The sequence below is a fragment of the Lepidochelys kempii genome, chromosome 11, assembly GCF_965140265.1.
Source record: "Lepidochelys kempii isolate rLepKem1 chromosome 11, rLepKem1.hap2, whole genome shotgun sequence".
NCBI lineage: Eukaryota > Metazoa > Chordata > Testudines > Cheloniidae > Lepidochelys > Lepidochelys kempii.
In genome coordinates, this window is record NC_133266.1 from 43,339,486 (window position 1) to 43,360,713 (window position 21,228).

Sequence of the window (21,228 nt, forward strand, 5' to 3'; positions counted from 1 at the left end):
TACATGGCAGAGGGGCATTGTAGGGGTGTTGCAAAGGTCTCTGATTTTACTGCACCTAGAATATTGTATTTGTTTTTGGGCACCTTATTACTAGAAAGATATTGACAAGTTGGAAGGTGTTCAGAAAAGAGCCCCCTGCTCGCCTCAAAAAATGATCAGGAGGCTGAAGACACTGATTTAAGAGGAAAGTTTAAAGTATGGTGAATGTAAATAACTTGGATAATAGATGACCAAGTTCCAATTCAGGTTGGTATTTAAGCATTTGAGTAGCCCCATTGATTTCATTGGGACACCTCACATGGTTAAAGTTACACACATGCCTAAGTACTTTGCTGAATCCTAGTAGCTCAAGGAGGGAGGGCTAGCTCGGTGGTTTTAGCATTGGCCTGCTAAACCCGGGGTTGTGAGTTCAATCCTTGAGGGGGCCATTTAGGGATCTGGGGTAAAAAAAATTGGGGATTGGTCCTGCTTTGAGCAGGGGGTTGGACTAGGTGACCTCTTGAGGTCCCTTCCAACCCTGATATTCTATGATAGTCAAAATGGGTCAGGTGACCTAAATCTAAGGCCAGGTCTACACTAAAAAGTTAAGTCAAGCGAGTTATGTCACTCAGGGGCATGAAAAATCCACACCCCGAGCAACATAGTTAAGCCAATCTAACCACCTTTGTACGCAGTGCTAGGTTGACAGAAGAATTCTTTTGTTGACCTAGCTACAGCCTCTTGGGGAGGTGGATTACCTACAGAACCCCAGCCATCGCTGTAGTGAGTGTCTACACTGAAGCGCTGTGAGCTGCAGTTCTGCTGCTGTGCCACTGTAGCAGTGCAGGTGTAGATGTAGCCTAAAAGTAGTTGAAGGCTGTTCGCATAAGGCAGGAAGATAATGTATTTAGAGTGGCAAAGGAAGGTATCGTGCCCCAGGGGTGCCTGGGGTGTATCCCTCACTGGAAATGCCTAGGTCAGGGCAGGCTGCAAAAGAGAAAGCCGATACTCCCAAGACTGGTGGGTAACACTGAAGTTAAACTCCCCAACCGGTCACAAACTGTGCTTCTGATCCCCCATGCTGGTTATCAAGAAGCTAAAACAGAAATCACACAGCCCTCTTTATTGCATTCCAGTTCTCTGGCTCCCAGTCAGCACCTAGCTGACGTATAGTGGGAAGTTATTTTAGAAACTCTGCTCACATGTGCAAAATGTTCTTCTGATCCCAAAGGGTCAGCCATGTTGCCAGGTCAATATTAGGTTGGATCTTACCCAAACTACCATGCTGCCAGCCAATCCTTTAGTGCCTAAAACTAAAGGTTTATTATATAGAAAAAAGAAAAAACAAGAAGAGAGTTGTTAAATGATAAAGCACTCAAATATATACAGAGACTATCAAAATCCATATATCAGGTTCTTAGCAGTACTGGTGAGTTTGCTGGTTTGAAAGTCCCTCTGGAACACATCCACAGCTTGCATTGGTCATCCAGTCCTTTGTTCAGAGCTTCAGTCTGTAGAAAAGTTACTCCAGAGGTAAGAAGCAGGACTGAAGGCAAAATGGAGAAGATGCAGCTGCCCTTTATAGTCTTTTGCCATGCAGCTAGTATTTCCTACAGTGCTGATGCCAATCTGTCTGGGGATGTCACCCAGATGCACAGCACAAGTTTGGGAATACAGATATACCACACATATCTATAACTTACAATACAAAGATGATGCAAACATATAAACAAGATTATCATACTTGGTAAATTATAACATTTTCACAGATACCTTATGTGGCATATCTGGCGCACACATTGCAATTTTACAGTATTGGTATTCATGATATCCTAAAGTGACCCTCAGATTCCATACAGTGTCACAGGTATAACTAGGAGTTATGGAATTTCTTTGAGAGGGAGGATTTCACATGAATAGAACAAGTAATAGTATGTCATTTCTTGAGGATTTTCTTTATAAGTCCTCTTAAGTTGCCTAACCCTTTGTCCTCACTCCCAGGAAAACATATAGATTTTGTTTTAGGAGCTGCATTTATTTATTTATTTTTATTTTATTTTAATTTTGACCTGGTTTTATCCTGACTGGTCTTAGGTCTTCAATCTTCATCCTGTCAGATACTCCTATGTGGTGCTGAGCATCCTCAATACCCATTGACTTCAAGTGAGAGATGTGGGTACTCAGCTCTAGTCAAAAGTTTTCAGTATTTTGTAGGGTCAACGCCCTACCCTTGCAGTAAATGCCAGCTAGAACACCCAGTTCAAATAAGCTAACTAAAGGTCATACTTATTTAGTCAGTCTTTCTGTAGGATAAAATAGCAAATTCCATCATGTCAAATGGCTGCTAGAGATTCTGCATATGACACTTTTCTACAAGTTGCTGGCCGCTAAATTCCAGAGTTGCTGCTGAAATTGGGTTTTTCCTTTGACCAGGTTGCTGATCAATATTCACTGAACATACATGATCTATCTGCATTGTACAGTAGAACCTCAGTGTTATGAACGCCTCGGGAATGGAGGTTGTTCGTAACTCTGAACAAAACCTTATGGTGGTTCTTTCACGAGTTTACAACTGAACATTGACTTCATACAGCTTTGAAACTTTACTATGCAGAGGAAAATTCTGCTTTTAATTGTCTTAATTTAAATGAAATAAGTGCAGAAACAGTTTCCTTTACTTTGTCAGATCTTTTTTTTTTAAACTTTCCCTTTATTTTTTAGTAGTTTTCCTTTTTTGTCTCTTCTGCTGCTTGATTGCATATTTCTGGTTCCAAATGAGATGTATGGTTGACTGGTCTGTTCGTAATTCTGGTGTTCATAACTCTGAAGTTCTGCGGTAACTTCTTTGGGGGGAAGGGTTATGGGAATGCATTTAACCAAATAATGTAATTACTGGTACATGATTTAATGCATACACTTCAATTTGAGAACAAATGGTGGGTGTTTGCACAACTATGAATCTTAGGATAACACATTTTTTCCTTCAAGTAATTAGTGTTCATTTTTGGCAGAGCCTTGGAGTTACTGACTCTATGAACTGGTTTTCTTGACCCTTGTTAGCCTACAACATTAGGTCAATTTTATGAAATTGATTTGAGTACCTTTTTAAAATTGATCTGTGTCTTCACATAGGTGGGTTGAATTGGCTGGTGTTCAGGCAGCTAATTCATAACTTAGTTATACTTCCTTTATTGATCACTACTAATGGATAAGATGTCTTTGAACTGCTTTGGTTCCAATTTGACTGCAATATCATTGCATTAATCAAGGTTTATTCCTACACTTTTATCTTCAGGTAAATTAAAAAAATATTAATTACCAGCATTTCCATATTTATACTTAATAGACCCATTGGCACCCCCAAAACTTAAAATGTTTGCTTTTCCATTATGAAAGGAGAATACACTGGTAATCTGCCTCCTTTTGTTGTATTTCAGCTAGGAAAGAGACTGACAATGGGGTTTTCTTTGGGATGTCTAAAGGTAGAAGATACTGACTGCAAAGCAGATTTTTCCTGTGGCTCCAGTCTCAGCCTGAAATTGGGTGGATCACAAATGGTCTGTTTTACTGTTAGGTGTCAGTGTGATTGAATGTGGAGAGGTTTGTGAGCGAATACTTGGATATTAAGATTGGTAGGTGTGGCTATTGCCCAAATTTACAATTCCATTGCTTTTAGTGTTTGCATTGTTGTGATGAAATACTCTTGAGAAATCTTTGAGAATAGTATATAAATTCACTTATCTCACCAGGTGCAGTGTCTAAACAGCAAGGTGAATTAAGGACAACATTTCTGGTCTTAATTCAGAATATTCTATCTCTTAGCTAGTTTAAGACAGGGCTTTACCATTATGTGAACCTAAATTCTTATGTCTAATTGTTAACGTACAGATGCTTTTCTTTTTTCTACTTTTTATGCAAATTAAATATTGTAGTATACCATGAGAACATGGTAAAAATAGAGAAATGAAACTAATTCATGTAGCCACTTCTTCACAGAGAAGGAACATTTCTTTTCTGTGCACATCCTTCCTTCATTTGAGATCTATGAACATTACGTGGCATTTTAGAAAACTATACTGGGTGAATGGACCAAAATGACCAAGGACTAGATTCTATCCTCAATTACATAATTGCATGTAGTGAATCACATGAACTAGTTCGGTAGCCCATTAAATAACTGTTATTTTTAGAAGTGGAAGAAAGAAAACCAAGGTAAATTAGTGTCATAGTGGACATATCAGAGAGTTAGTTTGTAGGCGTTGGGGGCAGGGATTGTCTTTATTTGCATCTTATTTGGCACAGAGTATATATAGCATCATCACTTAACAAATAATGAATGTGCCAGAGGACAGTGCTGTGGTTAATTCTTTACCTTGATTGTAGATGGGGCTGAACTAGTGTGTAAGTAGGCATTATCATAAATATTGAATAAAAACTTTACTTTTTAAATTATATTTTGTTTTTCTGCGGTGTTCCTAGAAGCAGGGAACAAGTAATTTTCAAGTTGGATGTGTTCGGTAACAAAATACCTTCTCTTCTTACTACTTCTATCTCCTTTTCTGAGGTGAAGGGCTTAAAGGATGGATCTGGAAGTCTCCCAGTGGGTTTAAGACATTTATTTATTTATCTATCTGTAATATAAAAGAGTGCTACAGTTTGGAAGTAAATTTGCTGAATGGGTGGCTGAGCAGCAGGTAAGCCATACCACCATATACTATGCTATCTTACATTAGTTATGCCCTGTGGAATTTTGCAAGAAAAGTTGTAAAATGGTGGCCTAGCACATACTATACCTCACTAAAGTCTTGAAAGCCTATTTAATATCTTGTAGTTTCTTAGAGTCAGTTTCTTATTTTTTGTAAAGTAATAAACGTAATAATTGTATAATTGTAAATAGTAATAATTGAATAATTGTAAATAGTTTATGGAAGAGAATTGTTGCTAATGCTGCACGGATGAATTATTTCTGTTCCCTTCCCCATTCTGTGTCAATACCATTCTGCTGGAAATTTTCACACTCGCTTATGATTGCCGGACTGGAAATTCAGTGGCTATTTCTCTAATGTCATGAGATAATTTTTAATGCAATTGTTTTAATTTTTGAAGTAACAGTCTAGAAAGGGGAATTCTTGATGCTGAGGCACTGGACTGGAACTTGGGGGGTTTGAATTCAGTCTTTTGCTTTTCCAGACATTTTGGGTGAACTTGGTTGAGTCACCTCACCTGATCTCTTTAGTTGCAGTTCACTTTTGTGCAGAGAGCCTCCACAAGGCCTATATATCACTGACGGCCCACTTCAGCTCTGTTTTGAAAGCTTAATTGGGAACTGAGCGGGTGCATAGGCTTTGTGTGGGCTCCCTGCACAGAGGTGAATTTCATTTTCTTATGCCTGAATTCCCTGTCTATACAATGGGGATAATACTTCCCTATCTGACGGGAGAGTCTTGAATATATTTACACAAGTGCTTGTGAGATGCTCCTGCTCCGATGATGGGACAGGGCATATAAGTGCCTAGACAGATAAACCGAACTAAAAATCAGAAGTGACTAGAAATGATCATTTTAAATCTAAAGACAAATTGGTTAGCTGAACCAGTCCTTAATGCTTCAGGAGTAAAATATTCCATTACTAAATCTGAAAAGTGCACCTTATGCAATATTTTCCCAGCAACAAAGAATTTGACAGAACTTTCATGTCAGATTGATTTATATGGAACCTTGTTTCTATCAGGAAAAAATGATATCAAGGAATGGTTAGGACAGTATATGACAGAAGAGGAGCTGGGAATCAACTTATATAGCCACTGTCCTTGGTAGTTAAAGCTTCTTGGGTCATATGATGACTCTTAATTTTCAGGATTTTTTTCTAGAGAATTTAATTTGGTATCAATGAACCCTGCCAATGTCTGTTAGTTCTATATGCTGCTGTTCTCCAAACCCACCAGTGATGAGTAAACAACTGATATGGTTAATCAAACGCACATGACGTTTAGTAAAGTTTTCAATAACTAAATTTTATATTTAATTCTTTTTAAAAACTATAGAAGCTTTTACATGCCAGGTTTAACTACCGTTTAGCTTCTTTGATCACTGCAATGCTCCATCTGCTGAACCATCAGTTTTAGCTCCTCTGTCATGTCCATATTCCTGAGGTTCAACAATAACTTGCAGTCCATAAGGCATATAACCAGTCAATTATTTCATACTGTAAGCTAGCGATGAAGATGGTTGTCTGTTCTATTGGATCTGATGCTGCTGAGACACTATGAAGTTGATCCCCTGCAGAAAACTTTCAAAATTGGGTATATGTCACATTTGTTGCTTTTCCTCTGCCCCATCACTGCCAGGCTGGCCTTAGTTAGCTGGAGAACTAACATCTGGAGACCAAAATAATCTAGTTGCTGAAGGATAAACTGGATTTGACTTCATTAGTGCACAATGATAAGTTTGTGTAGAGTTATTATAGCATTAATCAACTTGATGGATTGGAAATATGACAGAACTGAAGCAGCATGTAATATTAGTGCCTATTATTCTACAAATTATGTCTTCACCTGCAGAAGCCAGGAGTCGTGCTGAACATTAAAAATACTATACTCTTTTTCTCCTGTTACGGAGACACATGGCATCTCTTTTAAAATTTTTCCTTGCTGTCATAAAATAGGGGCTCTAGTCTTCCTGAGCAGTAGATTTTGGGGTTATGACGAGTTTTAAGTAGTCTTTGGGACTCTAATGATACTATTCTGAATTAAATTTCCATCTTTCATGGCTTGTCATTTGTCAGATTTATATTGTGGTATTAAACCTCTGTCCAAAGCAATATATGAAATGACTGCATATAGGGTGCCCACAAGATACAGGGTGAGTAATAGAGTAGTGTGTAGGTGTTTAATAACATAATTCTCAGTCAAGTCAATGAGAATTGTGCAGACTTTTGAGAGTGTACCCTTTGTATTGTAGTTTGGCTACTCTTCCAGGACACTTGGCCCAGTGTGCAAGAATCTAAGGAAAATCTTATAAGGTGGTTCTTTTGGGATATGAGTAACAGAATATGAAGCCTCTTCTTCCAAGTTTGTTGTTTACTATCCTAGGCCAGATTTCAGTGACCAAAAGCTGTTACCATCTGATGAGTAGTCTGTGAGAACTAAATTGACACGCAGTCCAGTTCTTTCAGACAAACGTCCACATCACCCAAGCACCATCACACCTAGCAGAGAGGTAAGCACGGTGATTGTTGTTGCCCTGGACTGAACACAGACAGTACTACACTCTTACTTCCTTGAAGTAGTTACTGTAGATCAGGATTTGAGATACATGGGCAATGCAGTATGGGGAAGTTTGCATTACTATCTGTGCTGTATTTATTCACAGAACAGATGGAGGTTTTCTGCCTCCAGAGACTGGACTGGTGCACAGTCTGTTTAGGTTTACGTGAGCACATTTGTGGCTTAAAACAACTATTGCACCTTTCTTCCTGAAGTTATACTGTGCTCGTCCATACACCTGAGGTTGGGAGCTAGGGCTATATGTAATAGTTAACAAAATGAATGTGAAGTCCACAGCTGAATATACATAGCAGGTTGAAGATGGCAGTCCTTTTTAACATATGGGATATGACTGAAATTTTTGAACAGGACATCCAGGTGGTCACAGCCAAAAATAGGTATCTTCACATTTGCCCTATATTGTGTGCATCTGTATCTTCAGTGAAGGAGCTTCTTTGACTTCTTAGCACGACTCCTAATGGAAATATGGTGTCTACATCTAGATCTGTATTGAGATTAGGCTTCATTTTGAGGTCAATTTGGTGCTGAAATCTCACTAGACTTCATCCCCAAATGGTGGAAACCACACAGATCATTTGATATTGGCAGTACTTCCGCCTCTTCCATGCAAATAGTAGTTGGTCCATTCACATATGGAGGTCGTGTCACTAAATTTCAACATTTCTATGGGCCTGGACTTCTACTGAATTAAAGAAATGCAATTTAGATACGTCATTTTAACAATTGGTGCCAGGTACGCTGTGGTGTTGTCTTTTTTTTCTTTAAATAAATAAGAGTGTATTTCATCTCAAGAATTATTATTTCAGGAAACAAACTTTAATGGATGGGTTTAAAAGCAATAAATGCTATAAGAAAACATAAAACATTTTGTCATGACACTTGGATGTGATTAGTTACCGTCTCATGCCCATACTGGTAGGCTTTTTGTGCTTGATGTTAGGGTAGTGACCTTTTGCAAGATTGTGTATACATTACAAGTTTTACAATCTTGTCTAACTGTCATAAAAAATAAAGTTTAACAGTGCAGGAGTAGTAGAAAAGAATATTTTAATTATGAAATCATGCAGTATTTTTCTTTAGAGTTCTGAAGGCCAACTGATACACCTTTTCTTAGCCAGTGGCAGGCTTCCGTTTTGCTCTACATATAGTCATTTGTAGACTTGAATGCTTTTAAAAAATGTTTGTGAGTAGAATGAATTTTAATCACAACTAGTCAATTTGATTGAAACAAAAAAACTTGAATTAACATTAGCAAAACGGACATCTAAGATGTATTTAACAAAGAAATGTAATAGTTCATTGTAATGTCATTTTGTCTGTTATCTAACCACTGTTAGCAATAGTAAATCAGTATGGATGATTATTTATGCTATGCCAGAAATTCACTTGGTACATGATTGATTAAACACACAGATTCTTAGTTGGACTATCTTGCCTTTTTGAACAAATGATGATAGTCTTTCAAAAGAATACTGACAAATATCAACTTTGGTGCTGTCACATATTGTGTGGCAAAATAAACCATTAGTACTACTATCTACTTGGTGTGTTGCCTTCTGAAGTGCCCAAACACTTAGCTGAGTGTTCTGTTATAGGGGGTGCTGAATCAAGAACCAACATTAAAACAGCAGAAAACTTTTTGTCCCAAAGCAAACTCTTAAACTTAGTTTTGTAACTGCCAGTTGTGCCATCTCTCCTCTGCGTGTCTGTTCTGTTCTTATCAGAATTCTTTATCTTACAGCTTTTAAATTACTTGTCTTGTGAGTGGGCAGAATGGAGCATGGTATGTTTTGTTGGGAAAGTGTACAAGAACTCTTACAGTTAGGAAGAAATCTGCTACTATGGTTTTAGAGCAGTAAGTTCACCCTTTGGCATAGCTTGAATTTAAGGAATATTGCAGCCTTTGTTTTTGGGAGGAATCAGATTTCTCTTTTCTCCCATCCCTTTTCATTCCCTGGGAAAAGGAGAGCAGTGTGAATAACAGTGGGCCATTTTTAAGGTAGGTCAAATTTTGCATTAGTGGCTCTAAAATTCTGTTTCTGCTCTAGGTAACATTCATGATCAGTTCACGTCCGCTAGCATATTGTTGGTTGGTTGGCTTAATTATGAATTTCTTTTCTTTCCACAGCTGCAGAACCTTGGCCTGAAAATGCTGCATTGTATCAGCAACTGAAGGGTGGGTACATCATTTTCTACAATTAATGATTTTATTTTTAAAAACATTAAATATACAGTAATATAATTAACTTCAGGGAAAATAGAAACTGTTAAGAAGAGATTCTTTTGTGTTTGTCTGGTCAGAGGTTTTAGCTAAGCTTGCATCTGCCAATATAAACCAGCTATTCATGGCCTATAAGGTCCTTGGTTTATTATTGACTCATTATATTGGCTGCTGTAGGCAGTGTAAAATGATGTGGTTGCAGGCACCGTTGGCAGATTTACTGCACCAATAGCTGAGGCAGCAGATTTTTGAAGTCTTATGGTAAAGTGGGCTCTCAGTAAAAAGGAACTGTTAAAATGTATAGGCTAGGATGGTTCAGGCTCCCTTTAGCAGCTCTTCATATATCATCAGATCACATTATGGCCCCCATTTGGGGCTCAGCAGCCTGCTACAGTTGTCAGAAGACTGCAAAGTAATGAAGACTAATAGGTAGCAGCCCTAGTCTTCTAAGCATGGAATTTTTATTGCAGCGAACTTGTCATCTTTCTTTTGTGTGACAGACCTAGACACAGTGTGCAATATTAACTGCAAGCTGTTTTTTTGAGGATTCTGAAAGCTTTTACTTCTTAGCTAGAGGAATTATGAAGATGCTATTTTATTTAACTTTGATTAGTAGAGGAATAATTGGCTTAAAATTGAGACACTTTTCTTTTCTTTTTTTTAGTTGAGGTTTCTAATTGTATATCTCTGGTGAAATAAGGTAAAGGGGAGGGCATTTCTAGAAGAAATATTCCTGGTATATTTTTGTATTCATACCTCATGTTTGGTTGTCCAATAGCATAGCATAAAATTAATCTAATGGTGCATATATTCTCTGTTGAAGTATTTGCCCTTTTAATTTATATACAAGAGATTTAACACAGAATGTTATGCAGTTACACATGAATAACTAAAGAAGAACTATTTCTTGTAATTATATTCTTTCATTTTCTTTCTACAGAGGAGCAAATTTTGCTTTCTGACAATGCATCTTCTCTTGCTGTTCAGGTAAAGCATCATCTTTTTTAAAATAGAGAGATGTTAAATTAAAATATTTCTTGGAAGGATTAAATCCTAAGTAAATTACATAAAAAGTATTCAAATGACATATTTAGAATTTTTCTAAGTACTTTGTAGATTTAACATTTTATGTTCCTGGACACAACATAATTTTTCAAGTTGAAATTATTCCTTTTTAGTCTTTATCATTGAGGTGTTACTGATTTTGTTTTTAAGATTCCTAATATTAGTGCCTATGCATCTGTTAATATTTACATCTGTCTACCTATTTATAATCTGAATTGGACACACTACTGGCAGCTCATATTTGACCTTTGTTGTTGTCTTTCCAGCTGTCGTCCACCTTCTGGGTTTTTTAGGGTAAGGTGTCCTCCCAAAGACCACTCATATGCTTGTTGGTTACATTACCCTCAAAGCCAATATCCCCAAAACACAAGGAATCCAGGTCCGCTGTATGTAAAGAATTAGAATCCACTGTATATTTGTACACTCCAGTATGTGTTAGAGGTAAAGGCTCTAATTTGCTTAAAAGTGCCTTTGTGGCTGGAAAGTCCATGTAAACTCCATTAACCTTTTAAGTTCAGTGACCCCAGAGGCTTCTCTTTATTCTGACGGGATACTTGCTCCCAGTAGTAGAGAGGGACTGGCTGGCAAGAAAAGTTCCTCATCCTCCAAAGCAACTCTAGTATTGGCTGTGGAAGAGGGTTGATTTATTCCCTCACTTCCACTTGTTCCCCCATGTGGTCTAGTTAATATAACCCTTTGGGGGCTTATGTATCCCAGAAGGCTGCATCTCTTTTGGTCAGAGTGGGACCATTAGAGACATCATGTAAAAGGTCCACTAACCTGTATTTTGTAAAAATGCCAATCAAAAGTTCAGGATTCTTTGGTCACTCTAGCAATCCTCTATGGACCTTATTCGGTCCAAGATATATAATATATTTTTTGCCGAGAGTCTGGAAAATACCAGTGTTCCTTTGATAGCCCCTCCCCCCCACCACCTCCAAAGTATCTTGTTTTGTTGATAGGTGGACAAGTTTTCCATTTATTTTGAAAAACAGATGCTAGTGTTTTACCTTTCTCTCTCTGTGGTGTAGTATGTTTTAAATAATTCCTTACAGTGGAAAGAAATAAGGAGTTTTGTTGAGCATTTGATCTCAGTGTTAGCTTTAGCTCCAGAAACCCTTGCTTATGTAGTTCTCATGAATCTTCTATCCATCCATCAGGGTTACAGGTGTGGTTTTGGTTTCTTTCCAAACAAAACAGAAGTTTCCTTTTCTAATGTAGGATTTTGCTTGACCATTCCAATTCTATTGTTATCCTGTACATGTCACTTAGATGATATATTAACCATAATATATTAAAAATGCCTGTTTTTCTTCAATATTCTTTGGCTTGACAGCTGATAGTAGCCATGACTATAAATATGACTTTGGCAGATATCTGATTTAAACTTTATGGAGCAATTTTATTCTGTATGGGGGAATGGTATCAGTTTAGAAGAATCTGTATTAGGAACACAGTTGTGATCTCAAAAAAAAAAAAAAAAAGTAGCTGTCCACAAAATATAAATATTAGGATGTGTAATTTTAAAAAAAATAGCTTAATGATCATGCAGTTTTAAAATTAGCTCACTTGGCATACATTGCATTAGGCAATATCAAAAACAGGAACAGTTGTATCTTTTTCTGATGAATTGTGTCTGTGTTTTTTAAGGAGGGGTGGATAGGCATGTGTTGGGGTAGGAAGAGAGGAAGCCAATACCTGGGACTTCTTTCCTCAATATATTCTTATACAAACTGCCTTTCTTTTTCTCTCCAGTATCTCTCAGCCACTGACCTATGGTACGTGGATTTCCCTTAGACGTAGCACACAGGTTGTTCATTGCTTCTTTGGGCTTCCGCATGGTGAAGATGCCTCGGAGTTCTGTGTTCCTCTGATTAAATGGGGTTTGGTGGGGAGGCTGCTAGGAGATCCTTCAGGAAAGATGGTTTAGATAAAACTCTAAACTTGCCATAATTTGGCTGTCACTTACACCAAATCCTTCTAGAAATCTCCTTTCCATCATAGCACCTCTTTATGATGTCTGTCTTGGCTGGCTCCCAAAGAATAGACGAATAAATATATATATATCTATAAAAGGGCATAACTAATGACTTACTAAGCAATTAGTTAAAATAAAAGCTGACCACAGTCTTTACAAGTGGTAACGCTACCATGCATCTAGCACATGGATGGGCAAACTTTTTGGCCCGAGGACCACATCTGGGTGGGAAAATTGCATGCAGGGCCATGAATGTAGGGCTGGGGTGGGGGTTGGGATGCGGGAGGGAGTGTGGGGTGTGGGAGGGGGTGTCGTGTGCAGGAAGTGGCTCAGGGCAAGGGGTTGGGGTGCAGGAGGGATGCAGGGTGTACAAGGGGGCTCAGGGCAGGGGGGTTGGGGTGCAGGGATGGGTGTGGAGTGCAGTAGGGGGCTTAGGGCAAGGGGTTGGAGTGCAGGAAGGATGCAGGGTGTGGCAGGGGGCTCAGGGCAGAGGGTTGGGGTGTGGGGTGCAGGAGGGGTTCGGGGTGCAGGCTCTGGCCTGGTGCCACTCCGTGAGCGGTTCCGGGGTGGCAGTAGCATGCAGCAGGGCTAAGGCAGGCTCCCTGCTTGCCCTGGCCCCACGCCACTCCGAGAAGCGGCCGGCACCATGTCCCTGCGACCCTTGGGGGACGGGGGGGGGCAGAGGGCTCCGCACGCTGCCCTTGCCTGCGGGTACCTCCCCTGAAGGTTCCATTGGCTGCGGTTCCCCATTCCTGGCCAATGGGAGCTGCGGGGGGGGGGTCCGCAGGCGTGGGCAGTGTGCAGAACCCTCTGCCCCCGCTCCTCCCCCCGAGGCCGCAGGGACGTGGTGCTGGCCACTTCCGGGAGTGGCACAGGGCTAGGGCAGGCAGGCAGCCTGCCTTAGCCCTATGGCGCCAAGGGGGTGGCAATCCCGCAGGCCAGATCCAAAGCCCTCATGGGCCGGATCCTGCCCGCAGGCCGTAGTTTGCCCACCCCTGATCTAGCATGTCTGTTTCTGCTTGGCTATGGAACAGATACTGTGGAAAGCAAAATAAGTTCTCTCTCTGTGTGTGAGTGATTTATTGCAGACATTTTCTTATAACGGCTAAAGATTCAGTATAAGGAATTAATTATGTACATTTTTTAACTATTGAATGGAGTTGCATGGCCTATTCTTTGCTCATCGCAGTGCAAACTTAAGACTGGGTATATGTGACTAGGGGTAATCTTTTTAGAAAGGGGTATGATGTAGTAATTATACTGAATATTAATGCCTTCTTTTAATTAATAATTCCCATTGTGGAACTCCTGTGCTGATCCTGCTTGGAGATATATATATATTTGAGTAACCTGCAATTCCTGAAAGTAGATTTAATTGTGAATCCATCAATCTTTCATGGTGTTTGATGTACACTGCTTGTCCATTAAACTAAAGCAGTATATTATACAGTCCTACTGGAAATGAAGATGATTCGATTTTATGCTGGAAATCTTGATACAAAATGTCAATTTACTTTCACAGCAAAGAAATTCATGTAAAAGGAAAATGGTGTAATTTCAGTGATGATTATCCTGCTACAGGGTAGAGAATGCCATACATAGAATAAGTCTCTTTTCTTCCCATGATATGTGCAGCCTTGCTCCCATTAAAGTTAATGAAAAATTACATGCAAAAATCAAGATAAGTGATATAACTTTGTTCTTATCATCTTCCTCCCCAAAAATCATTTCCTACACCTTATTTATGATGGTATTTTCCGTTACTCAGTATTCCTGTTTTTCCTTTCTGCTTACTATAAAAACAGTATCTCAATAGCAAAACCTCCGTATATCCAAAAAGGAGTGGATGTAGTTAACAATGAAAACCATTACGAGAATATTAATCAGTGACATCCTAAATACATATAGTATGGTTTGTGTGTGTATGTGTATATATATATATATACACACACACTACTGTATTATTGCAAAGAAGAACATTTTATACTCCCAAGATAACTCCCTCTGGCAAACTGCAAATTTGTTGATTTTAAAGCAGTGGTTTTCTAATATATTTTTATTTTATTTTGTAGACCAGTGTATACATGCAAAATACTCTCCTGGTCTCCCTTGCCCAGCCATTTATTTAATCCTATGGACAAGTAGAAAGGACTCGACAGACACCTAGCAATAAAAATAAAGATATAATTTTTGTCCCCCAAATCCTTCCCCAGATATGAAACTCTTATTTAAATGCCTCAAATTTTACAGTTTCTGCCTGCTGTATTCTGTTGTACCTTAAACACACACTCTAATTTTGAAAGAAGAACCTTGAGAATTTGACAAAAGGATTTTGTGTTGATTCTCTATGGTACCATTTTACTATGTTTGTGAGAGAGAGAAACAAAATGGAAATTACTAACACTCAATTTTAATAACTTACATAATACTATTTAAATAACTCTCTTATTTTTAACTGTAAACTCTTCAGGATGGTCTTCCTCCAAGTTCACACAGCACCTACCACATTTGGGCCCCAATTTATTGACATTACTGCAATACAAAAAGCAAAAGATAGGAACTGGAAAACACCATATTTTATTTCCTTGTAACAACCTCTATGCTCTCAAGTCAATAAGGCATTTTATTTGTGAATCACGTATGTAATCCATATAATGACTGAAACACATAAAAGAAGAGAAATTACAGAAATTAAAACCTGACTGAATAAGGGTTATTTCAGTGACCTTAAGAAAGTCTGGAAGCCAAATTTATTGAGACCTCTGTAACGTTAAACAGTCAAGGAGAAACCAGAAGTGGGGCAATTGGATTTGTGCGTTTTATGAATCTATGGGCCTCAAATAAGAGGGCATGGCGGGTCTGCAGATAGTATTCTAGCTTGTGGGACGGAATAACAGACAGGCTGCTTTGCAGTCTGCCTGTGGACTGGAAGTAGATTCTGTCCCCACAATCTCCATGGTGTTTCCCACACAAAAGTCAATTACTCAGACATTATGCTGGAAGGAAAGGGAGAGTGTGAATTTTGCTCAAGATGAGTGGGGAATTAAGACCTCTTTAGTATTCAATTCTAAATTCCAGAAGTGAGTGTTCTGTTACGTTCTTATATAAAATGTGAGGCTAAGTATATATGTATTGCTTTAAATACTATGTATATTGTATAACAATGACCCTATATTTAGGTTTCCTAATACTTTACATTATAAACCATTTTCGTAATCTCTCTCTCTCAAAATGGTATTTACACAAGCCTAAACATGTTGATACTTTAAAGTCCAGTATCAGTTGCAGAAACCATGCATTTGGTCTGTGTTGCTGCAAGAAGGGGGCTAGAATTGGCTAGTAGTATTGCATCAAAGAGGGATGATTATGCAACAGAAGTTTAAATTGCCCAGGTTAACTGCTTATTTACACAATTATTTGATAACTTGTTGAGGTATATCACCCATGATTGATAGTTTTTTGTAGACTTGTGATTTTAGCATATGAATTGTGTAATTTTGTTTTTGAAGCTAAACAGTAAGCTGAATTTTAAGTTGTTGCCCTACACAAAACAAAGATTCAGTAGTGAAATGAAAATCTGACAATCCATTCTGAAACAGAATAAAAGCTAAAATTCTTCATGATGAGAAATACAGTATCAACATAATCGATCTAGTAGCATTACTTCGTAGCTGAAAATACACTTATATCCCTAGCCATACAACTACAGCATGTGAGTGAAACATCTTTCATATAGTTCTGAGATGAAATTACCCCTGAATGAATAGCATCTTCATTTATCTTCAAAACCTCCTCTGTACTACCAGTGAATCTACTCTTTCCACATTCTACAACGAGAATTACATTATACCATTTTAGCAGTGTTCTGCTGCAGTGTAAAATAGATTGTTTTGGAAAATGAACCTGGCTTTGCTATAAATTACATTCACAGGTACAAAGAAATTTGTTGTTTTGTTTAAAATAGTTGCAAATATAGTTAAGCTCTTAATTTATGTTAAACTACAAATATGGCCATTACCACAACTGGATTAGGAATTTAATCTGTCACTCAAAGAATGATACTGAACAGTTTTCATTTGTAGTCTTAGACACACTATTTCAATTACAATGTCTGCAGCTGTTTGATATAAAAACTGAATTATTTTGTAGATTTGTTCGTGGTTTTTCATTTTAAAACACGTCCCTTCAATAAGGGGAAGAATAATTCTTCAGTTGTCATCACAGATTCTCCTTTGTGTCTTGATGAAACAGAATAAGAATGAAAACACAAATCTCTTTCTTCACAGTAGCATTCTGTGAGTGCTTTTAAAATACTAGTCAATGAGATATTACTTACAATGGTTTGGACTTAATTATGAAACTGATAATGTGTGTCTCCTCTGAAAGAAGCCTGGATCTTGTCATCTGAAAGTAGGGTTTTTCATACAGGGATATAGAATGCGAACTGTCTGAACTCTGGAATAAGAGGGCGGGAGGTAGTGATTCTGACCTTAAATACTGAAATCTTGATATTATTTACATCCAATTGGAATTTATGCTTAGATTATTGTTTTTAGTGGATGTGTATTTTCTGCTTTGAGATGGAAAAACCTAGTGGATGATTCACTAAGAGATACTTTGGAGTAGTAGACGCATTGTCAACTTGAAAAATAACATTTCTGTTTGAAAAAAAATTTTTTTTGTACCTACTAGTGTTCAAGTAACACCTCGGATAACTAACTGAAAAGTTAAAGAGAATAAATCTTCTATTTTGTTTATTTTACTTTGTACATTTAACAGGAGTGAAGATGAATTCTGTGTAAGCTTCAAAGCTTGTCTCTCTCACCAGCAGAAGTTGGTCCAATAAAAGATATTACCTCACTCACCTTCGCTCTCTAATAGCACTGTGTATAGTCATTTTCATTTCCCATTTTATGCCCTAGTATGATGACATCAGTCTATTGCATAGTTCTGAGGGGAACTTTCAAAAGCAGCAGCAAAGGTGAAAATGGCAGGCATGTGTGAGCATACAGAGAAAGGAGAGGGACACTGAGCAAACCCTGCTGTGTCCTCTTGGCCTGCTCCAGATCCCTTCTGAACCTTAGCAATGTGTTCAGGAAGAGTATTCTCTTTATTTTTAATGCTAACCAAAATTCAACACATGCTATTTAAAGGGTGCTCTATCAGAAAATTGGATTTTCTGACATTGGGGAAATAAAACAAGTTGATGGTCTTATTTTAAGCAATGTTGTTGTTGTTTCTTGTTCTTTTAATTGAATCACACTGTGTCCCATTCAAATTCTCTCAATTAATATAGACTCACATGCTTTCTTAGTTAACAGTTCTTTCACCTAAAATCAAACTAAATTTACAGGTGAAATCCATTTTCAAAAGCTCATACAGAGGCTGAAAACTTATTTTTTTCTGATTATTAATATTAAAAGACACCATGTGCTCAGTAACTTGACTTTGTAAGGCAATATATAGGAGCATCTTAGAACTGGCTGACATGGGTAACAATGCTATTTTGATAGGATGTGCAATCTCCCTTGATTAAAATGAAAGACCTGTGAAAGAGGTTTATTAGTTTCATAACACGTGGCATGTTAAAGTTTGACAGGAGCCCTTTCTGCATATCTGCTGTTAGTTCATTCTCCTGCAGTTAAAATGCACTTTTTTGTTCCATACTGACATTCAAAATAAAATAGATGCTGCTGCTACTACTAAGTGGAACCAAAAATGCACATGAAATAGCAAACTAAGGTCCTTTACGGGAATACATTGTGCTTTAGGAGATGGATTGTTTGTCTGCCACAAGCTTAATAACCTCAGTCACTGAGAGGACAACATACCTTCAGTTTTAGGAACAATTTTTAATAGAATATAACCCTCAGAGGCTATATTGGTCATATAGGACTTGCCATACTGGATTGCACTGCAGGTCCAGCTTGTTTGATGTTCTGCTTCTGGCAGTGGCCAATATCATTGCTTCAGAAGAACGCAAACCCCTCCATGAGATCCCATGGGATGGGTGGATAGGGAAGGAATTCTTGATGCCAGTGGCAATAATCTTATACCCAGAAATACGAGATTTGATTACTGTTATCATAGCATGCTGAACTACAAATACAGGCCATAAAATCGAGTCTTTTTAAAATCCAGCCTGAATATTTGGCTTGATATCTTCCTGTGACAATGAATTCCACATTAACTCTTGTAGGAAGTTTCCTTTACTTTTATAAGTGTGCTGGACACTACTAGTATTGTTGCTACCATCCCTTATTGTTATAATACAGGCTAGGGAAATAAGAAGAAGACTGATCAGTTTTCACTTTATTCTTCTTGATTTTAAATATTTCTGTTAATCTACCCCAGCTCTTATGGCCAGATGCTAATAAGTCAGAAAAAGACATTTTCTCTTTCTAAGCTACCAAATAGGAGTTCAGTTTGCATTTTGAAGCTGTTCTCCTTTTTCTATTGGTATTTGAGTATTTTTGGCTGAGAGGGCTAAGACTTCCCTAGAGGGGGACCTGGAAAGCTATGAACATTTTTCCTGACTAAAATAGCTGTGAAAACTTTTCCATCTGAAGTTATGAGTGGCAGATGTGTTGCAAGGGGTGAATCTGCACTGTGTTCACTCAGAGTAGAATATCTCCCTTAAAGAGCTCATTGGCAAGATTACTAAGATTTGGCTGCTGCTTGGGTAATAGATCCAGGCTGAGGTCAGTGGATGTGTGCAAATGCTACATTTTTCCTATATGAGGTTCTGAAGGTCTTGGGGGAACGTTAGATTTTGGCCTGCAAACTGAACCCCTCCTGGCTTGTAAAATAATTTATTGGGGGAGTTGGATGCACTCTTGATAGAGATTAATGCTTCCCATTAGAGATGTTGGCATCTTTTCAACAAGTGATTGTTGTGCCCACTCTCAATGAACTATCTTTTGATATTAGTCATCTTCCCAGTTATTGCCCAGTTCCTAACCTTTTGGGGGCGGGTTTTTTTCCTTTTTAAAGAAGGATTTGGCATAGCAACTTCTTGTGTCATCTAGAATCAAATTTCCTTGGCCCTTTGTATTCTGATTTTAGGCCTGAATATGGGACAGAGACTGCATAGGTTTGGTTGACTGATCTCTGTTGATGAATATTGAACCAATAGATATGTCTGCCTTCGCTACCATTGACTGTGAAGTAGAACTGATGTGTTTGTGGACCTTAGCAGAATTGAGTTGGAGTGATTCCAATCTCTTCTCTTTGAAAAGTCCAAGAGAATGTTGGGTAATCCCCTACTGTCACAAGGGCTCTTCTATAAAAGGTGAAGTAGAACTCCAACTTGTCACCCCTCCACTCTTCATATATGGAAGGTACTATGGTGAGAAAATGAGATACTTGGGGCTGCAAAGTCATCAATATTCTATTATTATTTTTTTATTCCTGCTGGTATTGCAATGCACTCCAGTTTAGTATCATTTATACACTTAGTGCTGCTCACTCCTTTTTAGTCACTAAAGAAGATCTTAAATAAGATCAAGCCTAACAAAGATCTATGCATTGTCCACTAGACCCTTCCTCCCAAATATCCCCAACTCAGTCCATTGTCACTTTTTGTGCCTTTTTGTTTGTGGTCTTTGTCTGTTTTCTCTCCTCATGATTATTCAAATCCAGACAATTTAAACTAATTTTGAGTAATTTCCCTGACACTTTATCAAATGCTTACTAGAATCCAAATATATTAATCCACTGCTTTCTCTTCATATAATAATGTTTACTGTATCAAAAAAGCAGTCAAAATTATCTGGCAATACATACCTATAAGCATATGTTGCTTGTGATTCCCTTACCCTCAAATGATCTAGGGGATAACATAATTGTCATTTGCATGAAAAGCATTAACTGTGCTTACCATGTTTTTAATTGTGGTATTCAGTTAAGTTTTTAATGCTCATAATTTACCAACTCTGTCAATCACATTAATACAGGAGAATGTGAAAGTTATAATAGTGAAATAAATTGTCTAAGGCTATGCCTACACTTAAAACACTATAGTCTGGCACAACTGCAGCACTTCAGTGTATACACTCATGACAGTGACGGGAGGGGTTTTCCTGTCTCTGTAGTTAATCAACCTCCCTGAGAGGCAGTAGCCAGGTCAACAGATGAATTCTTCCATCAACCTAGCACTGTCTACATAGGGGGTGAGGTCAGCATAGCTACGTCTTTCAGGGGTGTAGATTTTTTCACACTTGAGAGACATAGCTATGCTGATGTAAGTTTTCATCGTAGACCAGCCCCAATATTTATGAATGGGTGGTGAAATCTGGGAAATTGTATAATCGCACCCCTGACCTCCGCCCTCTCTCCGCCCGCACATACATTAAGAGTTCTCAGCACCTTACAGGATAATGCCTCTATGAGGAAGAATGTTTATAAATTCCCGATTAGGAAGATATTACACAGATTGTGAAAAAGTGTCAGTCACCTCCTCTCCCCGCTGTGAACGGTGAATGACCATATTAAGGGCACAAGAGCAAACAACCCCACTGCGTAGGAGAGAGAGGAAATATGGCAAGAGACCACCCTGGCTTAACCAGGAGATCTTCAATGGTCTAAAAATCAAAAAAGAGTCCTACAAAAAGTGGAAAGTAGGTTAAATTACAACGGATGAATATAAACAAACTACACAAGTAGGTAGGGACAAAATTAGAAAGGCCAAGGCACAAAAC

General features: G+C 38.2%; 1 protein-coding gene across 5 annotated transcripts in view; it reads left to right on the top strand.

The window, feature by feature from the left end:
• The window catches only part of MTX2 (metaxin 2), a 55,707-nt gene that overhangs the window by 13,696 nt on the left and 20,783 nt on the right, over window positions 1–21,228 (top strand). For 2 of the 5 annotated variants that reach the window (XM_073305951.1, XM_073305952.1), the window contains exons 2-3: window positions 9,394–9,441; window positions 10,427–10,473. In XM_073305951.1, the coding sequence (XP_073162052.1) occupies window positions 9,394–9,441; window positions 10,427–10,473 (95 nt within the window). Of the gene's footprint in view, window positions 1–3,677; window positions 4,674–9,393; window positions 9,442–10,426; window positions 10,474–21,228 lie in introns of those variants that run through there. The other 3 variants (XM_073305954.1, XM_073305953.1, XM_073305955.1) reach the window with 3 other exon arrangements.